The sequence below is a fragment of the Nilaparvata lugens genome, chromosome X, assembly GCF_014356525.2.
Source record: "Nilaparvata lugens isolate BPH chromosome X, ASM1435652v1, whole genome shotgun sequence".
In the NCBI taxonomy this organism is placed as follows: Eukaryota; Metazoa; Arthropoda; class Insecta; order Hemiptera; family Delphacidae; genus Nilaparvata; species Nilaparvata lugens.
In genome coordinates this window covers 13755380-13782694 of record NC_052518.1, presented here as the reverse complement: position 1 = coordinate 13782694, position 27315 = coordinate 13755380, and the positions used below count along the sequence as shown (strand labels likewise).

General features: G+C 33.2%; 2 protein-coding genes across 4 annotated transcripts in view; one reads left to right on the top strand and one right to left on the bottom strand.

Annotated features, from left to right (window-relative positions):
- LOC111061182 overlaps positions 1 to 16777 on the top strand; it is a 26659-nt gene extending 9882 nt beyond the window's left edge. Inside the window, exons 4-5 of one of the 3 annotated variants that reach the window (XR_005573166.1) lie at positions 3157 to 3268; positions 7761 to 7996. Coding sequence is in view for 2 of the 3 variants with exons in the window: in XM_022348871.2 (XP_022204563.1) it covers positions 7761 to 7981 (221 nt within the window). In the remaining variant the exon portion in view is untranslated. Of the gene's footprint in view, positions 1 to 3156; positions 3269 to 7760; positions 9561 to 16661 lie in introns of those variants that run through there. The other 2 variants (XM_039442470.1, XM_022348871.2) reach the window with 2 other exon arrangements.
- Positions 14483 to 27315, bottom strand: LOC111061379 (ras-related protein RABF2b). Its single transcript, XM_022349072.2, has 5 exons — positions 27056 to 27315; positions 25492 to 25619; positions 19707 to 19839; positions 18588 to 18743; positions 14483 to 16859 (listed from the first exon to the last, which is right to left on the bottom strand). The coding sequence occupies exons 1-5, from the start codon at positions 27156 to 27158 to the stop codon at positions 16672 to 16674; spliced, it is 708 nt and encodes a 235-aa protein (XP_022204764.2). The 5' UTR covers positions 27159 to 27315; the 3' UTR covers positions 14483 to 16671.

Genomic DNA, 27315 nt, shown 5'->3' with positions numbered 1-27315 from the left:
GGGATTTTATTGTAAATTCTAGGACCTAAATATTGTACAGATCTCTGACCAAAAGCTGTGATCATTCTGGGACCGAGAAGAAAATTCAAATTTCTAATTCAGATTTCTATATCTGGTGTTGTGGCTATGGAAAATTGAATTGGTAAAATTTGTAGTCTTCTTAATATAAATTACTAAAACTAATACATATAACTGTCTGACGCTGAGAACTCTAATTTCGGTGAACAATTCACTTGTTGGAAAACGGTTGTTTCTGTTTGTCATAACCTTGCTGCACCCCAAACCAACAGTCCATATCTCAAATGTCACTCTACAAGTGAGAAATAAACTATTTTAATCATATCTTTACTAATTATATAACGAAGCTGTTAGAACTTAAAACAATCTATCATCTACAATTATAACTAGATATTTAACCTTCCTTCAAAACTATTGAATGGGGTGGTGTCAGTGAATGAGTCACCTATGCATTCCAAAACTTTCCCCCCATCATTCCACTGAGTTGCAGTATCAACCGAGCAATGGTTCAGTTCTTAGGTGCCACTTAGTCGCGACAGTGCATAAGTCGCACTGTGCATAAAATAGGGAAAGACTGTATACGGGAACTGTAAACGAACCAATAACACAGAATTGTTGGCTTTGCTTGATGTATCTTGGGCTATGAAATTGTTATCATCCAAATGTTCATAGGCGTAAAATAATCCAAGAAGATGGAAAAAGTAATTATACAATTAATTAATATGTTTTGACAGTAAAAAGAGTACAACACACTTGGAAAAGTGATCGTGTGATTGAGTAGGGCGCGACTACCGGAAGGTTAACATTATCAGAGCACTTAATGAGAGGACAATCACAGTTTCGATTCTCCGCTTTACAATAATGAAGCTTCATTGATGACTTTGATGGTTTGGTCCTATCAAATATAGGAAAGGTTAAGAAAAGCATTCACTTGCTAAAACCTCTTCAGAGAGATAATAAAATAATGATGCCTTGATAATTGGTTGATTCAGATACAACAACACTCACAATTCACATTCGGAAAAATGGAAGGAAATCAAATCGTAATTAATGTTTCAGAATGTATTGTTATTTTGGTAATGTTGGGATTTCTGCAATGGGCATTATGTTATTTTAGTTAAATGTTCCTTGATGTAGAATAGATCCTATAGTGAAAAGATCTTATAGTAATTAAGGCAGCATCCTAATAACTTCCAGGAAATGTAAAATTTAATTGTGTATTTGTAACAGATTTCAAAATTTACTGAAGGCATTGATCCAGTTGTCATTACTAAAATGATTCCAGGAAGAAAAACCAGCTGAAGATTATCAGAACCTTGTAGTCTAATCAGAAAATCTAGAGCAGAGGCAAGAAACTGACTAAGGTGATAGCGAGGAGAGACTTGTCATGACACTAATGTCAGCTAGTTCTTGTATAGAACTGAACCCCTGGTGGTAATGTCTTTTCTAGAGGATCTTGACAAAGATATTGATAGAAAATTCTTCAAGGCAATTCAAGGCCAGGCTCCAAATCAGGTTCAGCAATTATTGAGATATCCAAGACAAGGTGCTCTGATCCAAATGGTGATACAGATCACAGAGAAGGAAAGATGTCACATGACCTAGCCAAGTCAAGTGATGAGAAAGACTTATGTACTCAGTCTCCAGCCCAGTCAAATATTGCAAAACAAAGTATGCAATACAATACTAGGCATTCAAGTTGTTCAAGGCTAGTATCCACATCGAAAATTCTGAAACCGGTGGGATCGCAGAAAAGCAACATTGGCATCCAAGAGCAGCCTTAGCGGATAGCAACCTGACAACATTCCGAAGGCAATGCCAGTTGTCTGGCAGTCCCAGTGAAAAGCTCTGTGGCCCACAAACATCCTCACAATTCTCCCAAGGATGGCAAATGAAACGACAATGACACAGAGTCACATGGAAGCCGGATAAAACCCTCCCAAAGTTCTCCAATTGGAAAATATGAAACACTTGATGTCATTCTTACAGCAAAGAAGGTGGTGGGGGTACTGGATCCAAACCGGATAATGAAGAGTCAGAACCCGTTTTTGGAGGTTCGCAGAAGAACCCAGAAAGTAGGAGCGAGTTTCTGATTTGGTTTTCCAATGCTATCAGCGAAAAACTGTTGAATCCTTACAAAATCGATGAATACATCTCAAACTACAAGTCAACTCTCGCATATAATTTAGATCAGGAATCACAAGGTGCTGAGGAACTTGAGTTACTCCACAAGTTGATTAAGAAGGTATTCGATCTGTATGATGAATGCCAGTCTGAGAGGCTCTCAAATGGAAAGTTGCAATCCAATTTCGAGCTTGAAAGTAAATCTGATATAGCAAAAATTGGTCTATTAGAAACCGAGTATCAGAATTTGATTAATAACATGGAAATTCTCAGCAGAACATTGGAGTAAGAAATAGCTAATGAAGAATAAATGAATAGATGTAGTCAGACCATCCCTTCACTGAAGAAGAAGAAGATCAGAGACTTTGAACAAATGCTAAATAGAAATAGAACAACAGATGTGAACTGATCGAGAGCATGCCATCAAGAAGGTAAAGAAAAACATCTCATCTTACCTCAACATTGAACGTAAACATACAGAGCCGCATTCATTCCGTCCATTTTTGCCATGGTCCCAGAACATTCACTTGCTACAATCTCTTCAGAGAGATAATAAAATAATGATCCCTCGATAATTGGACGACTCAGATAAACCAAAACTCACAATGCACATTCGGAAAAATGGAAGGGAATAACAATATTTTTGTTTCAGAATGTATTGCAGCCTGACTAATAATGTTTGGTGAATAAAATTTTGATGTAGAATAGAACTACAGTCATATGTTATTGACCTTGGTTAATTTATACCAGACTAGGTATTCTAAACATGAAGTTGTTTCTAAAATACTTAGGACTCGTTTTTAAACAACAGGAAAGTTTTGAACTAAACTACTCTCACAAAAGACTAAAGATAACATTGTTTTATGAAGTATTTTTATAAACTCAGATTTTTGTTTTTGATTTATTAAACAATCTGTCAGAGTTAAGGACTGCTTCGTAGTAAATTTAATGAATCTTTTTAAAATCTGGTCATTCATTTTATGTATTAATCAAGTCTTGATTTGATTATTTCAGTTAGGCCAACTGGTTGTTATTATTTGTCAACAATAATAGTTATTTCTCTCTTTACACCAACTTGATTGAAACAGTGAAAGGACATTCTTCCAAATAGGACTGATGAAATCGGGTAAGAGGATTGAAATCCAAATTAAGAGATTTTCATAAACTATATTCTATTCTACTGATGAAAAGTTCATTTAAAATTACCGTTAGCATCACTAATACCATTCCAGTAAGATAACTTCCACAGAAATGAGATTCCTAAGAAAATTGGTGGGAAAAACTAGGAGAGAGAAATGAGTGGGTAAGACAGTGGGTGGGGAGGAAGGCGCTGAGTGAGGATGTAAAAGAGAAGCAGCTCTAATGATTCGTACATGTCGACAGGATGGAGGAATGGATGGTTTAGCCAGTGGAACACAAGTTTTAAAAAAATATATTGTCAAATTATAATGAAAATAATTGTCGTCTTCATTGAAAAATAAGTGGAAGAAAGAAGACATGTTGCATGTTGTGGGTGGTTCATTAAGCAGGGTAGACACAAAATTTGGGTTCGATGAAATTGTGTAGAATGTGTTTTCCACAATATTAAGTTGTATTATGTTCAAATAATTAGATGAACATTCATATCTAATAGACTTATGATTGAGTTTGATATGTTTTACCATTGAGGAGACGAGTTTGTTTTGTATTCAATTTTTATTATGTGAGAAACTAATAAATTATTCTATTCAAGCCCAAAAAATATTTTATCCACATAAACTTCAAGTTGACGTGAACGCCACTTAGTTTGAATAGCCTACAATGTTGATTTTTCACAGGATAAACTATTATTTGTTTTTCATTGAAAATATGAGTTATGTTATTTTCAATCTTTGTTTATATGATACTATTTTTGACTTCATTCAGAAGATGAGTTAATTTCTTATTATGTGTTCATTCTCTTCATAAAAACTCCAAAATCTACTGTATTTTATTTTATCTATGTTCAGTAGACCACACACTGTTGAGTTTAATATTGAGTTTGTTAACGGAATAATTTTAAGCATATAATTTTCAGACTTGAAGTTTGTTGAGTTCTTGCGAGCCTTATACAACGTATTCAAGGATATTCCATCAATGAGAAGAATTCAAGTGTATAAAAGGATCAACATTGTTTCCTTTCAAGTTTTATGCCAAGTTGAAAATGCTCAAGTTGCCGAAAGAGGATTACTGATTCTATCACATATAGAAATATAAGTAAACACTGTCAAAGGAACAAGAAAGGAACCAAAGTGCAACTGACTTGACTTTCTCCCAAGCTCTTGCAGAGAAGTCCACTCTTTTCTAAGAGTTCCAGTTTGACAGTCCTATTTCTACACACACTTTTTTCAGTCCTGAGCAGTGTGTTGCAACAAACAACTCAAAAATAAGTGTTTAATGCCACTGCAGTTACTAAAATAGATATTACCAAGGAAGAGAATTTAAGATCAATGAAAGATATCCCTTCTTGGAATTGGTACTAAAAGAGCTCTCAGAGATTTCAAAAATGTCTCAAATGAAGAAATGTTGCAATCTCAGAAAGAATACAAGGAATGTCTATGAAATTTTAGGAACCATCCAATGGAAAAATTTCAATGAAATGAAAAAATCTATAGAACCAAGAACTAGCAAAATGTGTGATGTGTTTTGATCCGGAAAAGCTCAAAAATAATTATTAACGGTATTGCAGCAGGAGACCGAGCTCTTTTTCAAACCTTAATACCAGAGAAAGTGCAAAAGATATTTTACAGAGATATAAAAGAAGTGAAGAAAGGCTAGAAAACTTATGGATAAAGATACTTAACAGTATAGAGCATGATCCTAAAGAGCTTAGAGATGTCATTAAAATATTTTTAACTCTATCGCATAGGAATTCCAGTGTGGAGATTGGGTTCTCTATTAATTAAGAGTGCCTGGTACCGAATCAGACAGAATTATCATTAGTCTCACAGCGTTCTGTGATGGAATCTGTCAGGCTCCTTGAGGAATTGACAACATTGAAATCACAAAGAGAATTTATTGTACATGCTGCTCGAAATGCAAGAGCTTCATATATAGAGATACTAACAAAGCAGAAAAAGAAGCTAGAGGATGAAACAAAGTTGGAAGAAGACAGAAAACGATCATCAGCAATTTATGGAGGAATTTCTACAACAAAAGCAAAGATTGATAAAAGATGTTCAACGAAAATAGGTTATGATCAATGAGAGTCAAGAGTGAGAAAAAACAAAATGAAAATGGAATCAAAGATCAGTAGATTTTTTGAATCTAAATCTGTACAGATTTTTACGATTTACACTATTGTACAATATTCTTGTAGACTGAAGAAAAATCCAGATGTTGCAGAGACGCTCCGAAGCCGGAAGCAGTCGTTCCCTACAATTCCTGATATGTAGATTGAGACTCTGTGTGAGTTCTCAGGTGCTGAGGACGGTCTATTTCGCATTTATTCAAAGTCATATTGAAGGCAATATTGTCAAAGAATTGTTTTTATATAATAGAAGATGAATTTTCCCAAATTAATCTTGAAATGGAATAATTACTTTATTGATACATCGAGATCTGATAACGAATGAGCACTCCAAAATCTACTGTATTTTATTTTATCTATGTTCAGTAGACCACACACTGTTGAGTTTAATATTGAGTTTGTTAACGGAATAATTTTAAGCATATAATTTTCAGACTTGAAGTTTGTTGAGTTCTTGCGAGCCTTATACAACGTATTCAAGGATATTCCATCAATGAGAAGAATTCAAGTGTATAAAAGGATCAACATTGTTTCCTTTCAAGTTTTATGCCAAGTTGAAAATGCTCAAGTTGCCGAAAGAGGATTACTGATTCTATCACATATAGAAATATAAGTAAACACTGTCAAAGGAACAAGAAAGGAACCAAAGTGCAACTGACTTGACTTTCTCCCAAGCTCTTGCAGAGAAGTCCACTCTTTTCTAAGAGTTCCAGTTTGACAGTCCTATTTCTACACACACTTTTTTCAGTCCTGAGCAGTGTGTTGCAACAAACAACTCAAAAATAAGTGTTTAATGCCACTGCAGTTACTAAAATAGATATTACCAAGGAAGAGAATTTAAGATCAATGAAAGATATCCCTTCTTGGAATTGGTACTAAAAGAGCTCTCAGAGATTTCAAAAATGTCTCAAATGAAGAAATGTTGCAATCTCAGAAAGAATACAAGGAATGTCTATGAAATTTTAGGAACCATCCAATGGAAAAATTTCAATGAAATGAAAAAATCTATAGAACCAAGAACTAGCAAAATGTGTGATGTGTTTTGATCCGGAAAAGCTCAAAAATAATTATTAACGGTATTGCAGCAGGAGACCGAGCTCTTTTTCAAACCTTAATACCAGAGAAAGTGCAAAAGATATTTTACAGAGATATAAAAGAAGTGAAGAAAGGCTAGAAAACTTATGGATAAAGATACTTAACAGTATAGAGCATGATCCTAAAGAGCTTAGAGATGTCATTAAAATATTTTTAACTCTATCGCATAGGAATTCCAGTGTGGAGATTGGGTTCTCTATTAATTAAGAGTGCCTGGTACCGAATCAGACAGAATTATCATTAGTCTCACAGCGTTCTGTGATGGAATCTGTCAGGCTCCTTGAGGAATTGACAACATTGAAATCACAAAGAGAATTTATTGTACATGCTGCTCGAAATGCAAGAGCTTCATATATAGAGATACTAACAAAGCAGAAAAAGAAGCTAGAGGATGAAACAAAGTTGGAAGAAGACAGAAAACGATCATCAGCAATTTATGGAGGAATTTCTACAACAAAAGCAAAGATTGATAAAAGATGTTCAACGAAAATAGGTTATGATCAATGAGAGTCAAGAGTGAGAAAAAACAAAATGAAAATGGAATCAAAGATCAGTAGATTTTTTGAATCTAAATCTGTACAGATTTTTACGATTTACACTATTGTACAATATTCTTGTAGACTGAAGAAAAATCCAGATGTTGCAGAGACGCTCCGAAGCCGGAAGCAGTCGTTCCCTACAATTCCTGATATGTAGATTGAGACTCTGTGTGAGTTCTCAGGTGCTGAGGACGGTCTATTTCGCATTTATTCAAAGTCATATTGAAGGCAATATTGTCAAAGAATTGTTTTTATATAATAGAAGATGAATTTTCCCAAATTAATCTTGAAATGGAATAATTACTTTATTGATACATCGAGATCTGATAACGAATGAGCACTACAATTTCTGGTTGTAGAATTGGTAATAATTTATCTATTGACAATAATGGTGACTTATAATAATAGTTCTTTATGTTAAAAGTAGCCCTAAAGAAAAATACAATAATAGTTCTATTTGTTGCATTTATCTGTTATGAGTCTACTTGTGTTTTTTCCTTTACATGTTGTTTGACGTTGTAATGCATTTGATAATCTCTTCTGCTAATGCAATAAAACAGTTATTTATTGTTGTGATAATTGTATAGTTGTATGACTCCCTAACTTCGCCCTCCATGGCAAAATAAAGTCAGCCAATCAATCAGATATAATAACTTCTTCGCAAATATGCTGTGGACTTTTTTCTGGCTTATATTATTGAGTAAATGTTGTTTCAGTGAAAACGAAAGAGGTGACTGTGATCCGAGCCTGCGTAATGAAATCAATGGACTCACAGTGTGGAGGCTTCAAATATGAAGACATTATGATGAAGGGCTGCATACAATCGTGTGATTATGATGGCTGCAACAGTGCACTCCATTTCTTTCAACTGAATCGCAAAGTTTTAGTGTCTATCATGTTTTTCCACCTATCAAGATGTTTAATTCAATTTTTGTAAAAGTTTTATATTTTTCTACACCAACTCAAATTACTATAATGGAGGTTTTCAAAATAAATTATGATGTGAGATGTGACTTCTTCTCTACATACAGTTGATAAAAAAAATCATCAATATTATTGGGGAATCATTTTTCCAATCCAATATAATTTCCCCGCCCCCGCTCATAGTCCAAAACTGATTTTTTTGAATATGTGATAGTTCACGGAAATCTTCCCGATTCTCAATCACTATGTCAACTAGTGAGGTCATAGATGAGAAACACGCGAGAGATTATAACACACATGATGGGGAAACTGAATTTTCAAAACCAATATTCACATTGGACATCACATCGATTATGCCAAATTAATATCGTGGTAATCTTCTGCACAATACGGATAGCTTTCATTGTATTTAAATTCAAAACAGCGCTAATGATGCTGAGATGCAAGAGACATTATTTGTTCTAGAACTCATTTCAGTTCTGTGAATTGTCAAACAGACTATAAGTTCACCATTTCCATTAATTATCTATTTATTTTTCTGATTTTATTGAGACTTGATGAATGTAGAAAACAGTAAGGTGATGTCAACACCCGGAGGCGGCTGGCCATCAACACACATTCAATTCAAATTGAAATCATGTTTTAATAACTCCAATTTCGGTCTATGTCACTAGTCAGGGCTGCACAAATCCAAAGTAAATATCACAGATGATCCGTCATCTTGACAGTGTTAAAGAATTCTGATTTGAAGTATGGGCTACATAAGTCCTATCTTATGCAAGTCTAATACAGTTGATTGGTCATCTTGCAAAGCTAACCTAACCTACCCCACCGGGGGGTGCAAACCCCCTGCCGAGCGCGAAGCGCGAGTAAATTTATTTGATAGGTAATTATATTTGAGTGAATAAATATTTTATATTTGATCTACATGTATGTAGCTTGATAGATGAATGATGATGAAACAGCGAATCATAGCTATGATTTGATATATATCTTGAAAGCAAATACATACAGAGTGAGTCATATGTATGGGAACCCCTCAATAAATCGGAGACTGTTATAGATATGATACTGTAACTTTCAGGATATGTTATTGGTAAAATACTCTACCTTTTGACGTACAACTGAATTTCAACCCCTCATAAGGGGGTGACTTAGTGGTTGTAATCCAAATATTTTAAACGTAAACACCCATTGTGTGGTACATCCTTTTGAAGCCCTTTTTAAAACAAGAAAGATGACATTAATAAAAATGTTTTATGATACTTGTATCCAAAATGGCAGCTGATTGAGGTTTTAGTTTTTAAAGAAATAATTGATAAAGTTCAATCAGCCGCCATTTTGAATGAAAGTATCATAGACCATTTTCATTGATGTCATTTTTCTCGTACAAATACCTTTAAATCATGTATCACACAATGAGTGTTAACATTCAAAATATTTGAGTTACAACCCCTCATTTTCTTAAAAACTAGAACTTCAATCAGCCGCCATTTTGGATACAAATATCATAGGAAATTTTCAACTATTCCATCTTTCTTGTTTTTAAAAGGCTTTTAGAATGATGTACCACACAATGGGTGTTTATATTCGAGTTACAACCCCTAAGCCACCCCTAAGGGTTGGAAATTCAGTTGTCAGTCAAAAGGTAGAGTATTTGACCAATAACTTATCCTGGAAGTTACAGTATTATATCTACAACAGTCTCCAACTTATTGAAGGGTTCCCATATATATGACTCACTCTGTATATATTATTGACACTTCCATGATTCAGGGCATTGCCATAATAAAAATATTACTGAAACAAATATTATTTTTGCACATACATATGTATGTATGTATGTATTTAATATAAATTTTCTGTAAAACATTATCAAGGAATAATGGTAAATATTTATTATTGAGCTTACAGGCTGATTCCTAATACTGTACAAAAAATAATCATAATTTCCAATGTAATTTGACAACCTCTTTTCAAATCAAATAATTCCATTAAATCTATGGAAATAATAGCTTGATGTTTTAATGTTTGACTGGAAAATCATCTCTGTATTTTAATGTAGTATTAGTTAAAAGTTTATATTTTTATTGTGTGATTAATGATAAGTTTTTTTTTAATATCAATTCTTTTTGGTTGACAGAATCACTCTCAGAAAATTCCCTGCTAACTATACATATCAATCAGCTAGACCTTCAATATTATGGGTTGCATAGAATCAGCAATGGAATGAACTTTTAGAAGGGGAAAACATTCTAACATGGAAGTTTCTTCCAAAAATATTTAGCCTACTTGAACAACAAGGTGTTCCACATTCAATATGAGTTTTTTTCTTTGCATCTTTATAACAAATATTCCTTTACGAGAATAATATAATAGTTTTTTTTTAAATAGGAGAATAATACTTTCAATTGGATATTAAAAAAAAGGCAGCACCACTACAACCATAATTTTTTGTATTAATTTTAATTACAAATAACGTTGTTTTGACGGGTATTATAATTCTGATTTCATGATAGATGGTCAAAATCAATCATTCACAAGTATGGTTTTATATTGATTTGTCAATTACTATTAGAAATTTGCAATTACTAATTTTAATTCTTAATCATATACAAAATTATAAATTATCAGTAAAAATCAATAGGAATTTAGATTCAGTTAGATAAACAAGTTGAAATTTATCAATAGTACAAATTGAACATTGCATTTCAAATAAAAGATCTCGATAAAAAATGTATGCTTCCATGTAGCTATGGCAATTGTGGTAAAATAAATTTTCAAATTTATTTCGTGATTAGGATGTGCCAATTTGTTAACTTCCATTTTATTATTATTATTGTTGTATTGAATAAAATTTCAAATTGAAATGATTGCTGAATTTCAATGATCCTTCAATCAGAATAATTAGCAAAATATGGTTGAGTCAACAAATATCTCAGTGATGGTAATAAAGGGAAAATATTACATGACATTATCAATGTCATAAGTGGTCAAGGAAATGGAATTCTTTGTATTCAAATTCTTTTTTGAAATTGTTGAACCAACAGCGCTTGGCTGGTTTCTGCTCTCACTCAAATGCTTCCATTCTAGTTCACTTCAAATCAGTGCAATGGGCAACATATTAAGGGTTTGAAAAATTGATTGCTAAAACAATGGTAGGTAAGAAAAAAGATCAAAAGCACAAGTTCAAGGAGAAAAAAGGGTGGTAAAGGAAAGAAGTTAGAGTTAATCACAGGGGAGTTTGGCCATGGAGATAGTCACAGTTTGGCCAACAGAGATAGTCGCTACCAACGGAGTTAGTTGAAGGGAAAGATTCCACTTTTTTCACAATTCAAGATGAGATATACATTCTAACAATATTACATCAACTCATCGAATGAGCTATAGAAGGGAAAGATTCCACCATCCGTTATCGCTCTATGTGATGGATTTGTTTTTCAGTGAGATGTAAAAGGTAAAGATTCCTGGAATGTTTCCCTTTTTCATGTCAGCTGCGCGTCCAAGTCATTTGTTCTAGCTCCAGCTGTTTCAAACTTGGACAGCTTTCTGACCTTGTGAATACTGTATGTTAGGTTATGTTTGATACAGTTGTTTTCTGTCGTTGTTTTTCAGTCAGTGAAATAATATCAGTATTATTGAGTTTTGTCTAAGTTTAAATAGTGATTAATATCAATATGTCAGATTCTGAAAGTGATACTAATCGTCCAAAAAGAAGAAAAAGTGGTAATGCAAGAGAGTTTATGAAATCAGCAAGGACCAGAGGTGAGGAGTTTGTCACGGATAAAGGTAAGCTAGTGGAAAAGAAACAGGACCTGATTGTGCCTGTAAGAAGAAGTGTACAGACTTATTTTGTGCTGAAGAAAAGACTGCGATTTTGAATAAAGTGTATAGTGGGAAACCAAAAAATGAAAGAGACACTTATTTGATGGGACTCATAGAAAGACATGACGTATCTAGATACAGACCCAAAAATGAAAATTCGAAGAAATTTGAATCAAGTTTCAAATACTTCACAATAAAGGATTGCACCCGAGTGGAAATTTGTAGAAAAGCATTTCTAAGTTTACATTCTGTGTCAAATAAAACTGTGTTCAGATTAACAAAACTGATTTCCGAGAATAAACTACCAGTAGATATGAGAGGCAGACATTCAAACCATCCATCAATTTCAGGAGAAGTTCTGTTGAAGATCAATGAACATATCTCATCGTTCCCAACAAAATCCTCTCATTATTCATCTGCCCCTGTCACTTATTTGGAAACTGGTTTAACTTGCAAGCAAATGCAGACTTTTTTTGGAAAAACACCCCGAATTGACAGAGACTGTACATTATGAATATTACCTCAGGTATTTTAGAAACAACTTCAACTATAGATTTGGCCGTCCTCAGGTCGATGTTTGCTCACAATGTGAAGATCTAGTTTGTAAAATGAAATCCAATACGCTTAATGACACGGCCAAACGGGTGGCAAGTGCTGAGTTTGTTGTACATAAACGAAGAGCTAATAAATTCTATTCAAAAATGAAAGAAATCACAGAATTGAGCAAGAGCCCTAATGTGACTGGTATAGTTTTTGATTTTATGCAAAATGTCCCCCTCCCTCAGCTTCCAGTGCAGGAGATGTTTTATCTTCGAAAATTATGGCAATATGTTTTTTGTATACACAATGTGAGTGATGATAAATCGGTGTTCTACACATATCACGAAGGTGAAGGTAGGAAAGGACCTGACGAAGTGAGCACTTTTTTATTGGACTACATTACAAATCATTTACCCCCCAGTGTCAGGCAACTACATTTATTCAGTGATGCATGTGGGGGGCGAAATAGAAATCATACTTTAGTAAGATTCCTCCTCACTCTAACAATGACTGGTCGCTTTGATGTTATTCATCAGTATTTTCCTATTCGTGGTCATAGTTTTTTACCCTGTGACCGTGACTTTGCCACAGTGAAGAGGGTAATACGAAGACAGGACAGAATCTACAAAGCCCACTACAATACAATGAAATAATCGAAAATGCTAGGAAAAAATCACCGGCTTTCCAAGTTATGCCCATTGAGCATACAGATATTATTGATTTCAAGAACTTGTGGCCAAAGTTTTTCAAGAAAACAACAAAAAGCATCCAAAATAAAGAGACATTCATGATCAGTAAATATAGGCATCTTGTCTATAAGAGTGAGAAACCAGGATATGTGGAAGCTCTTCCTGGCATGCAGTCCCAGTTTTTCAAACTCTACAAAGGAGGAAACGTCGACACCCCACGAGCTCCGGCATACGAGGGGAGGCTTCCCATAAATGCGAAGAAACTCAATGATGTGAAGAAAATCGCCCACTACGTACCAGATGAGTACAAACCCTTCTTCAATGAGATTCTCTTGTGGCCAACTACCAACCAAGATGAGGCATCAGATGCAGAATAAGTTGTTAAGTGGCTCATGTAAGACATACATATTATAAACTGTGCTGTTTTTTTTCAATATCAATAACTATTATCATTATTATTCCATTCTATTACAATTATTATTCTATCAAGGAACTACATCTTATTCATTTTGAATGAATTCCATTCATCAACAGACTTGAATTATATAATTTAAATAACTTTTCCATTATGGTAGGTAAGGAAAAAGATCAAAAGCACAAGTTCAAGGAGAAAAAAGGGTGGTAAAGGAAAGAAGTTAGAGTTAATCACAGGGGAGTTTGGCCATGGGAAAGCAAGTATTTATGTGAGTGATGCAGGGGCGATGGTGATAATTATGTATGATTAATTTATTAAAAACTGCCTGAACAGAGATAGTCGCTACCCAACGGAGTTAGTTTACCAGGAATTCCATGTAATGGATATCAGACAGATTTATATTAAAGTTTTAGTAATTTTCATCTGGCATAATAAAAACACAATTTTCATTCTATCTAATCACATCTACAATACCAGACATCAAAATAACATTGGCATTGTGCAGCCACGCCAGCTCAATAATTGCACCAAAACTAACAGCCACTATCTATACCACATTCTGTACAGGAATATCCCAAACAATCTGAAGCAAATGGTTAATGTTGTCAACATTACCACCTTTAAATGCTGCCTTAAGAGGTGGCTGTTTGAAATTGGTAGGGACGCCGCATCGCGGCTCATCCAATCCGCCTATATCCATTGAACATCACCCCTTGATATCAATGTATCAATGTTCATCTGGATATGAAACACTCTATATGTCTCTTAAAATTGTTAAAAAAAATTTTATATATATATATATATATATATATATATATATATTATAGCACATAACGGAAAACACTTTAAAGTTTTATAATATAAATTGAAACAGGATGCACATGACATGGATAGATACACTTAAAAACTTACATTTAAACGAAAATTTTCGGGAGCTGGCCCCCCTTTGTCAATCCTGTTTGATTGACAAAGGGGGCCCAGCTCCCGAAAATTTTCGTTTAAATGTAATCTATCCGTGTCATGTGTATCCTGTTTCAATTTATATTATAAAACTTTAAAGTGTTTTCCGTTATGTGCTATGTCTATATATATATATATATATTTTTTTTTAATACTACAGAAATTTAGGGTTAACAGCATCAAGTGCTCTCAACATCCTTTTTCATTTTATTTACTCTACAGTACCTTATACTTATTCTTTTGTTTTATTATTCATTGTGAATCTTCAACTGTTATTGTTAATGTAATGCAGTTCACAGAACTCATTCCCCACACCCAGACTTGTCTTTGTGGGGAATATTCATTATGCATATATTGTCTCTGCTGCTGTATATTTTTTTCTTGTGAGAATAAAGATTATTTGGAATTTGAATGTTATGCTACCCTACCGGTAGAAATGTAGAATATATTCTTTTAATGGAAATTAAACAATTGCCAGACAGGATAGCCGAAACGACACAACAGTGAAAGTGAACAGTGATAATATAAGGCCCATGAGTTATAATTGAACTATTGCCTCTCAGCCCGGCCGAGTGAATATAATAATAACATTAGAACTTATGGGAATTACATTTTCGCTGTTCACTGTCACTGGTATGTGCGAATCCAGAATATAACGAGACAGGTCGGAAACAGAATTTGGGCAACAAAAATTCGCAAGTTATGCTACTAGGTAACGATAACGAGGCGAATGTGTTTTTTAGATACCAAGGAGATAACACGATTTGAAGATGGAGTACTCGGTCGTCTTTCGAGAAGCGGAAATTTTAAAGTAAATATCACAGATGATTCATCATCTTGATAGTGTTAAATAATTCTGATTTGAAGTATGAGCTACACAAGTCCTATAAAGATGATTGGTCATCTTGCAAAGCTAACCTAACCAAATTAACAAAATGTAGTTTAGTCAACAAATAGCTTAGTCATGGAAAGGATGGGAAAATATTACATGACATTATCAATGTCATAAATGGTCAAAGAAATGAAATTCTCAGTTTCAAATTCTATTTTGATATTTTAAAGCAACAGCGCTTGGCTGGTTTCTGCTCTGACTCAAATGCTTCCATTCTAGTTCACTTCCAATCAGTGCAATGAGCAACAGATTAGGGATTTCAAAAATTGATTTTGTAAAATAATGGTAGGTAGAAAAAGAAGATCAAAAGCACATTTAAAGGACAAGAAAGGAAGTGATCCCATCACTAGTAACCCTTTTTTCAACTTTCTAAGATGCCTTAGAACGCAATAAAAAATGGGAGGCAGCTGATAAGTCTGGCCATCATCACATCATTCAATTCAAATTGAATCATGTTTTAATACCTTTAATTTTTAATTAAAATTAAATTTAAGTCACAAATAGATGGGAGGAATCCCATTACTCGTAGCCCTATTTAATATTGGGTGGATAAATTACTTGAAAATTAAACAGTCACTTTAACCCATGAATATGGAAATAAATCATGGCTTCATATAATAAGATTGATTTTTCATCTGAACTTAAACATATTCTACAAAACGATTTCATGTGTAGGATTCCACTAACCAATATCAACTTTTACTTTAGCTCATCTGAGCATTACCGGAAAAGGAAATCGCACCTTAGGGGAGGAAAACTCTTCCAACTCGAAAATTATCAATTTTGAGCTAAGGGTGTATTTTAGTTGGTTTCTATGCACTTTATTCGGTGGAAGACTGTTCCAAGTCAAAACTCGTTCCAATTATTTTATATATCACGGAATGTTTAGTATTCCTCTTTTGAAAACCGATGCAATCATTTACAGGAAGACTGTGCCATAACGATTAGAACAGTCTTCCATTCCAATTTAGACATATTATGAATAAAAACATAAATACAGGCCACTTTTAAGAAGTAATAAGTAAACTAAAACAGTTGGAATAAGAGACATTGAGTGATTCTAAGAGCGGAAAATAAAGTTTGAATACCTATGAAAACTTTAAAACTGCTCTCCTGAATAAACGACTTTTTTGAGTTGGAACAGTCTTCCTCCCGAGGTGCGAAATACAAAATTAAAGGAAACCTTGCAGTAAAAGGATGACCAAGTGTCTTCTATCATCTATTAAGGTTGAATTTGGTTAGAGAATCCAGCATTGGAAAGCTATTTAGATTGACAGTCAACTGAAGAGATAGATTATCACAAATAAATCTAAATAGGAAATTAAAAACACAGTATATACAAAAAATGATGAAAATTTGTCCTGCCTTACAGAAGAGCCGAGCTAGCAACACTGCTTGCTATTCTGTTGTTGACCGATTTCCGCCGAAGTATCGTTGGGGTCATAGTGTACCAGAGAAGGTGATCGCAGAGTACTCTCCACTGAATCATAAATTCGTAGGCTCCTGGTGAGAGGATCTTTACTCAATGAAATCAGCTCCATAGCAGTGTTCACGAAAACATCCTCGATTCCTGTAATAGAATATTAGTTGTCAGATAGATTATAATGATATAGAATTATAAAATAAATGAGTAAATAGAAACACAACCATATACTTTACAAAAAAACTCTGGATATACTGTATGTTATAAAAACTTGTAACGAAATGTTCTAGTAGGAGTAGCCTTATATAATAATTTCACTCATCTACAACTACAATTCATATTTGTCTCGAATATAATGATTGAATTGATGGAAAATTTTGACATTTATATACAAATCTTCCAACTTGTAAAATAATCATGATCTTTTCGATGATAGTTTATGAGATACTTTTAAAAATGATTGAACTGATAAAAATAAGGATTAAATTTATTGGATGATTAAACCACAAACAAATTACAAATGTGATACATAAGTATAGTTTTTCGTTAAATGTTTCTTATAGTGTATTTGAAATTGAATAAATCAAGATGTGTGTTGGATATTGAAGAGATCCATTACTTGTTTAATAGGTCTATAAATTTAATTTTGCAAGGAATATGAAGTTAAAATGACCGCTTCAGAATCGCTTGGTAGCGGGGATTCGAGAAGTCCATTTTTTCATTAATCTGGCGCGGAAATAGGACTGAATCTCATTGATGGGTTGAGTAATGTTGACTTTTTGACATAGATGGTCCACGGCTTATTTTCATAGACCCTGTGACTTAGCAAAACCCTTCAAGAACACTTTTTGTGTAGTTGAGAAGTTGATATTGTGGTAATTATTCATATTGAATGAAAAAGACTAAGAAATTGCCAAAAAACCACTGATTTATTGATAATTAGAAAGACCGGTTTTTCTAAAGACCGGTCTTTCTAATTGCCAATAAATCAGTGGTTTTTTGACAATTTCTTAGTCTTTTTCATTCAACCTTCAAGAACAGTTAGCAGAGTCCAATCATCTGATCTGTGTGGCCGGTTAACATCACCTCTGCGCTAAATAACAATGTAGGGAAATAGCAAATCCATATTCTGTGCGCTGTGTGGCACATTGAACCACCTTGCTGAAATCGCATATTGCCAATTTCTAAATTGCCCAGTTTAGGTCACTAGAAGTTGATGATCGCCATGTATCGCCGAGCTCTTGTGTGTGAATGACTGTAACCGATTCTCCTCAACATTCTCATCATCAGCGACAAAATTTTTAGCAGACCTTGTTGTACGGATGTTTACATTTCCCGAGCCATTTTACTCAAATTTATACAACATATTGCAATAAGTCCTTTCAGTAAGACGATTATTGCGACCATAAAATGGGCTAAGCTCTTAAAACAATGCTTGCTCAGAAAAGATAATTTTTTCATAATTTCCACTTGTTATTGGATCCTACAACTTTTCATGCTAATTTTGCAAGACATAGGCTACTGAATAGATGAGAGCCAATTTGACACTTGCAGACAACTGTACGGCCGCAATCAATTGTAAAAGTTAGAAAACTCTTAATGAAATACTTAGATTTAGAATAGTGAATCAATTGAAATAGCCAAAGTTTTGGGAATTAGCCTATTGTGTCCTTTCAAAACTTAATAACTGAATAATATGAAATGAAAATAAAATAAATAAAACGAAGAGTTCTATCTATAAAACAAATTGCAATTGATGTAACTAATATTCTATTGTAGCAAATTCATTAGTAAATGCATGTGCTCAGAAAGTAATCTTAGTTAACTTTAATTATCAATTGAAAATAGATATAATATCAAGAAACTAATAATTACCTTCGTCATGGAGGGCAGAAGATTCGAAATACTTTCCTCCAATATCGTTGGCATACTGCTGAGCTTCTTCTCTGGAAACCTTCCGATGCGTTCCCAAATCAGTTTTGTTACCAACAATGCAATAAACCATTGGTTCATCGACATTTCTCTCCAACTCTAAAAAATAAACCAGATTCAAATAATTGAAACTACGTAGCTGATGAGTAAAATCACTACTAGCTGGATTGAGACTATGTAAAATTATTTTTCAACTCAGTTTGAGATATTCAAGAATATTGATAATAATTAATACTATTATCACATATAAGAATAAAATAGTGTATTTAATATTTGCACGAGTAAAGTAAAACATTATTTTACAAGTTGAAACTGCAATTTGTCTTCACCCATGATATTGAACAGTCATTTTTTCACAATTATCAGCGGCTCACCAAATATTTTCATTTTCGTTTTTTAGCTTTACAACCGAGTGCAATGAAAAGATCATTCTTGTCATCTGCCAAGAATTTACATTTGAGGAAGTACCAATTCATGACAAAAAAAGCTGGTTTCATACTATAATGATTATATGAACATATCTTTGATATATAAAATTCTAATCGCTAGCCGGAAATATAATACAATTTTACCTGCCATAAGAATTAACATTTATTTGAAACAAGCTATTTATTTTATTGAAATAAATTAAAACAAGCTATTTGAAGATGTACCAAGAAATCACAAAACATATACAGTACTGGATTTATACTGTAATAATAATTACATTAATATATATTTAATGTATCCAAGCCTGACCGCAAATATCTATCAAATACCTAAGAATAAAATTCACATGCTCATTTTATAATAATTGAACTCGATTGAGTTAAGCTAGAGTTGGCTGAATCATGACCTACAAATACCTGGGTAATATTTCAAGTTATAATAATTCGAGTACCTTATATCACAGAATAACTATATACTGTTATATTATAAATAAAGTTACTTTTACTACTAATTGTTTTAACGAGGTTAATTAGTTTTCTCAACATTAGATAATGGATGGATGTAGTTTTGAAAAGCATCGTTCTACGAACAATAAATATATGAAATGTGTGAGAATATTTCAATGCTTATTACCTGACACCCATTTTTTAATGCTGTTGAAAGTGAAATACTGAGTAATGTCAAATACAAGCAATGCTGCATTTGCATTGCGATAATACATTGGAACCATCGAGCGAAATCTTTCTTGTCCAGCTGTATCCCATACCTGCAAATAACACAATATTATTTTTATTTTGGTAATAAAGCGAAAGTCAGATTTGGAACTGATGATATTGTCAAGTGTAAGCACGATATGGAACGGCGGGAGATGCCTCCACCAAATATGTAAGCACGGATGTGCCTACACCAAATATGTAAGGGGAAAAAACTATGATAACAAGAAAAGAACAGAATAACTAGAACTTTAATTAATTAATCTTTAACATATATACATTTGAACAAAACAAGATTAATTTGATTATAAAACAATATTTGATATGAATTAATGGGGAAAACACTCGCTTGCTGCTAATGAGGATTCAATGTTTGTGGCTATAAAAATTTAAGAACGAATGATTCAGTAGTCACCTACCTTTTTGAAATAGCTTCCCACTTTGGCATCCACTGGTATTCAGCGATTTTAGTATTTTAAAAGAACAAATATTAACTGAACCAATGAATAGGCACAGAACCCGTCTCCCTTAACAATACAATTATTTTTATACTGCCCGATCTGTGACAGAATAACTGTACTATTAAACGAACCGAAATCTAGCCTTTTTCACTGGATCAGCCGGACTTAACTTTCAGTCCTATCGAACGAGCTCACACACTGACCAAAAGTAAAATTTTGGGTATTAAATATAACTCAGTCAATGCCAAACATGAAAGCCATTTCAAGTACATATTTTTATCTGTCGCACAAGCGGCACGTTTTTTATTAAAAACAAAAGAGAAGCTACATTAATTTTGACAACAAATGAAATAAACAATCTTTCTGTCAATGACAAAGATTGTTCAAAGACAAAAACACTGTTCATTAAACTTTTGCAATTTAAAACTCTAAAATCCTGATCAATATGAGATAAATATATGATTCATATATATGTCCCACATGACCAGGTGGCACAAGTCATGTAATTTCAATTTTTATTTCATACGAAATTGGCACCACTAGGATGGTATTTGATTAAAGTAAATTGTGCCAAAGTGAGTGCTCGATGTTAGAAATGTAACCTATAATAAATCGGCAAGGCAATCTTTTCTGAATATTTGATACAAAAATTCATTGTTACATTAACGCCTTCCGGCTTTAATTCAATTCTAGTCATGTGCTGGTAACAGTACTAAAATAACATGTTCATGTCGTTTAGTGAACATTGTTCAAACTACTGTACTTTGAATACCACCTAGTATGATGACAAAAGTTCTAAATCATACATATTTTTGCATATAGTAGCTAGATATCTCAGATTATTTAGAAAAAGATGATCTTAAGGCTGGCTAGTAGACACAATAATATATATATATATATATATTAATAAAGTTGAGCATTTGCTTATACTTCTAAAATATGGAGCATTTGCTCAAAAGTAAAAGTTTATACTCAAAATTGTATGAATAAACTAGAATAAACCTTCAAAAAAGGTGAGTCTAGTCTAGAGCAGCTCTTCACATTTTGCTTATAGTAAAATGGTTCAACTAATTTGTATGAGGAAGAGGAAACTATACCAGATACGATCACAACCAATAGTTGAGAACTATAAAACTCTTTTTAGATTCAACCATATCACCATTATTCCTACAAAAGATATAAAGATAGCCATCACAAAATAGGAAATAGGCATTTAAGAAGATGAGAGTGTAGACGATTATAAGAAGGCTATTGATATTATTAGATTATGCTGAAGATTATTATAGAGATGATATTTTTTCACGTTATTATTTTAAAATTCTAAACTCAACTGACCTAAAACTCAATTCATAAATAGAAAACAGAGCAGATGACGCGAACACAAGCGGTGTCTCCTACTTGCATATTTAGCGCTTATGTGAGCTATAAAAACAAAGTAAGGCCACAAAGGCGAATCAGCTGATGAAAAATCTATAAAATACGTGAGCATTTGCTCCAGAGTTCAGGAGCATAAGGTAAGAGTACAAGGTGAAGCTTATTCATATAAAAATGAGCAAATGCTTTGGTTTTATTCATATGGCCCAATATGTCATCATCATCATGGCACTCACTATTGATCGAACCACTGACAATATGTGAAAATGATTTGAACTAATCAAAATACTACCATATATGATGACAACAGTACTAAATCATACATATTTTCTGTATATATTTGTGGAGCCCTCAAATTAATCGGTCTTCTGGCTGGCTAGTTAACACAAGTACTAGTTAACCAATATATTTACAATACATTAAATATTAAATTAAAAACAATCAAGAGTGATAGTAATACCAATAATACAATCATTGTAACCTAGCAGGTATCCCGAGCTCCGGAAGGGTCTAATTGAAAGCTTGACAAACTGAAAACTTGACCTACTGAAATCTTGAAGAATTTAAAATAGACCTATAACTATACTCGGTAAATGAAGAATCTATATGCAAATTTCAAGTCAATCAGTCCATGATTCGTGAATTTCCTATCCCGTACGTGTATAAGCCAATTCTTGCCTTTATATTATAGACTAGTAGGTAACCCCGTGCTTCGCAAGGGTCTATTTTAAAACTTTGCAAACTGAAAACTTGACGTAATAAAAAATTCGAAATTTGTGAAATAGGCCTATAACCATCCTCGGTTAATAAAGAATATTTATGCAAAATTTCAAATCAATCAGTCCAGTAGTTCAGACGTGATGATGCGTCAAACATAATTTCCTACATAATTTCACGTACATATATGAGCCAGCTCTTTCCATTATTATAGTAAAGATGATGGATAGATGGATGATTTATCAGTATCTTTGAATGAGAATAACTTTTGAACGGTTTGAGAAATCGGTGCGGTTCATTCATTTTTTCTTGAAATTCTGTATCATATGACCAACGTTAGTTTTCTGTCTTCTAACTTTGTCATATGACTGACTGACTACCTTTCAATTTAAAAAAATTAAGTTGAATTCAAAATGGCGGAACAAAATTTTGATGCGACAGAAAATCAGTTATTTTTATTCGAATAGGATCCCCAATCACACCTACCATCTAATGTACCTATTAAAAGAAATGTTTAGTTGCTTCTATAAAACAACTGGAAGCATGACAAATTGAAAAATTGACGTAATGAAATCTTGGAGAACTGAAAATAGGCATATTAACCATCCTCGGTTAGTTAAGAATATATATGCAAAATTTCAAATTAATCAGTTGAGTAGTTCAGACGTGATGATGCGTCAAACATAATTCCCTATTCCTTACGTGTATAAGCCAGTTCTTTCCTTTATTATAGTATAATAACTGAAGAAGACACAATACTTGAAAACCTCACAGAATCATATTGATCTTTTTCAATACATCAATAAATTTTAGTATCGATTAGATCCTCCTCAATTTGCATCAGGCAGCCTTTTGTTTTCCCAATTCCAAACAAAATACCTAAAATATTCGTTTCACTGCGAATTTGTGTCTGATAGTACATTATAACTGAAGAATATAAATTATTACTTATTTTATTGTGATCTATTCATGTTTTTCTTATGAAATTCAATTATAGGCCTACAGCATTAAGACTATGTCCGTTTCATTTGTACTGGTGGCAACATTTTACATTAAAAATAATTATTTGATAAAATTCAAGTTCAATTGTAATGACAACGAATTCCTTCATAAAATAATTGATAATAATACATTTCGAGGGAAAAAATTAAGGACAAAAAAGTTGGGAAGATTCGGGATTCGAACCGAGGAACCATCGCTCCGAAAGCGAGCGTATTACGGTTACGCTACACGGCTATGTTCGAAAATTCTTATCTTGTAACAGCATTATAACCTCCTCATAAAAAACACACTTCTGGGCTACAACAATGTAGCCTATGACGTATGGAACTGTACGGTAGCATGCATGAAATTTAAACATTAATTCTGAAAAATCTAGAAGGAAAATTGAAATTTGGGCTTCCAGGTGCACGAGATTGATATTTTTAGAATATATGTGCAGAAATTAGAGATCTAAATCATTCCCGTTTTTCCGGTATGCAATCCACAAGTTGACATGTTTTGATGAGAACAAACGAACACAGGAACAAACACAACCCTACTCTCTCTCTCTTATTATATAGATGAGGGATAATGGATAGAAACTTTGACTGTTCATTACCATTATTCTTCCGCAGTACCTTAGTACGTTGATACTTTGCGTTAAAGTCTGCGAATCGCATGACGGCGACGGCGACGATTTCAACCATTTCACCAAGGCTAGAAAATTACCCCGCTCCAGTCATGCGAATCGCAGTGGTTTGCACAAGGCTTTTGTAAGAGCAGACACGAGCAAGTTCTTTGTCTCATGATTGTAAAGACTTTTGTCATGAGACTCAAGATAGAATACACTAGCTAAGCAAACTGAAGGTTTTTTTACCTATGAGTTTTTACATCTTATATTGCTTCAACATAACAGAGATAGTAATCGATGCACTAATTCATTGAAGTCGACTAGTTACAAACTTAATAAAAATATAAATTACAGATTGAATAAAAATACTAGATATTATCCAACCACAGATTCATTGAAAATCGAGATACCAGTTTCGGTTGTTACACCATCATCAATCTCTGGTAAACTTAAACTCAAGTAGAGAGCAGCAGTATTTATACTGACGTCCGAGCATTGTTATTGGTGGAAGCCGTGTTCTATCAAGGTGAAAGTCTGTCATTGAACTAGACAAGCCACTCCCAGACGTCCACCTTGATAGGTCGCTGCTTCCAACAAACATTAGTATAAATACTTCTGCTCAGTTTTAGCATAGAAAAAAGATATGCTATCATTTATCTATGGCATAAGTTTGCCAGTAATATTGATAATTATATAACAACCAAAACCTTTATCTCGTTTTCTAATGAATCTGTTGTTTGACAGAATCTAGTATTTTTATTCAGTATGGATAAGTACTACAATATCACCTTCACAACTACTCAGAAACCTTACAGATTATTGGTAGTGCTAGTAATAAATGATCAATTCCATCTTGAATACCCTTTATTGGATATTGGAATGTTTCTTTTATCAATTTATCACTTCTCTACATGTTTTCAGACGAGAAGGCATGAATTTGAAAAACTTTCAGAATAAGTATTGTGCTTAAATACTTATAGTGCTCAAGTAATTCAATTTTACATGACAATAAATAATCTACAGGTTTTATCTCTGAAATAATCTTACAAATTACAAACACGCCGAAAAAAGTCAAAGAAAAATTTCCTACATACGCTTACAAATGAATACGTTTCGAATCTAGAAAGAGATAACTGCCACTGAAATATGGTATATTTTACGCACAATTTTCGGGAAGGGTGACCAAGAACCAAGCTAAGTCAATTCTAGCTGATTTACTCTTACCAACTCAGAATACGATGATCGACAAAAATAGTTTTAAATAATTCACTACGGTTCTCAATCAGTCGGAAAAATTGAACATTTTTTACAATAGGCCTGAAACTGCAAAATGACTACAGAAGCATTATTTAAATCATCTGTGCTTCAAATGGTTCATTTCGGACGTCCAACTAGTACGGTAATAATATTTCAAGAAATGAATCATTCTATTGCACAATAATACTGGTGTAATCTATGAGGTTTTTGAGACAGTAAAAATATTCAAATTATATAATTTGGACGATAATAAAACTTGGAAGAAATAAATGGGAAATGCTCACCTGTAGTTTAACTCTTGTGTCATCAACGTTAATGTTGCATGTGAAGAATGAAGCCCCAATTGTGGGACTAATGTGATGACTGAACATTTTACCTATGTAACGTACAACCAAGCTTGTCTTTCCAACTCCTATAACAAATTCGAAAAACATAATTGATTTAATCCGAAACAATAAACAAAAATAAGTTTAATAATAATTTGTCAAGTTTATCAATTGATGGAATCTCAATACTGCAAATGAAATTAATTCAGTTTAATTATTTAGAAGGCTGGGCTTCAATATTTATAGGCCGCGAGATACCACCAGCATGTAGATAGATAAGTTATACATCAAGATAAGTTTAAATACACGTAACATATTGCCGAGTTTCAAAGATTGGCTAAAAAAGATGGCGAGAAGTTAATACAATTATCACCAGGACAGAATTCTTACATTTCCTATCAATTTTATTTTATTCTAATCACATTGATAAGTTGTAGCGGAGCTGTACTTTCATAGACATTGAAAAGTTTGGTGACCAGTTGTATTGGACCCTGTTTGTCAAGCAAAGCTTGTATGCGCGAAAAGGTTGAAGATTAGGGTTACGTTTAGTTGGGTTTGTTGAGGCTGAGTGCGCGGAAAGGTAAGGTAAGGGGTTGATATGAGGCGAGCAAAAGGTTAGGTTGAGCTTGGTCAGGGGTTATGACTTATGGTTGTGTGCGAATAAAGATTAATTTGGGCTCTTGAACTTACAATTTATTTTTGAATTATGAGTTTGTGGTAAATAATAAGCTGATTGTTGTCTCAAACCAATTATTACGTGTAAAAAACAATAATTAGTAAAATAAAATCCCATGCAGCCGTTATTAAATATTTATCAAAATAGGTTAGGTTACGCAACATCACATCAAAGAGTGATACACATCACCCAGAAGTTGAAACTCAGATTAACACAAAAATAGGCCTAATATACATAGACTCAAAACTTCCTTGCAAGAATTACTTTTTTCAACTGTTTTGTTAAAAATATCTGAAACTAACTTAGAACTTATGGGCTTCAGTGAATAACGTCTCAATTATTCCAAGTATGATTTGTTTTTTTTTAATACGCCAATAAATTAAATACCTACACAAATCGAAGAACGAAAATATATAAAAACAAAAAATTTCAAAAATCCAGAAATTGAAGAGAGAATAACATGTCGGATCGAAATTAAGCTGAAACTTCAAGCCAAATAACCAGGCTTAGTAGAATTGAAAAAAGAAATAGCCTAAAATTGAATTGTTTTGATAAATAACTAGTGTACATGGCGAGTTTAAAATTTGGGACATGTAGGTACCTCAAAACATTACTAGTGCACAAGTCCCACCCTGAAAAATACTCATGAATTATTGGGTTTCAAGTGAATAATAGAAATTGGCCAACAGAGTTTTATCAGAAAAAAGTAACTCCCGCGTATCGGGAGGCATGTAATATTATTTTTTAAATCTTGTCAAATTAACAACGATCCAAACAAAGTACATGAAGTTCCTCAGAATTAAAATACTATCTAGCATTACTACTAATGAAATGCATTAGATTTACCTTGAGATCCCAAAACTACAACTTTGCCTTCAACAGTCCGCATGTTGAAACTTTGAACAACAAGTTGACCTGCAAACACCGGGTTAAAATAAAATTCATACATCCATGATTCTAAAATTCAACTTAAATGTCTGCATCTGAAGAGTTGCCACAAGCTCGAATAATTAAGTTGTAATGATTCAAGTTTAAGCGTTATGTAACTTTTGTGTAAACTCATGATTAAAGTTTTGAAAACGCAAACTAATCGTAGTTGTGGATGG

Coding starts and splice junctions, on each gene's coding strand:
- LOC111061379 (XM_022349072.2), bottom strand. CDS start 27,158: ATGTATGAATTTTATTTTAACCCGGTGTTTGCAGGTCAACTTGTTGTT. Junction 18,744..19,706: donor CATTAAAAAATGGGTGTCAG/GTAATAAGCATT, acceptor TTTATTTTTTAG/AGTTGGAGAGAAATGTCGAT. Junction 16,860..18,587: donor TTCTGCCCTCCATGACGAAG/GTAATTATTAGT, acceptor ATTCTATTACAG/GAATCGAGGATGTTTTCGTG.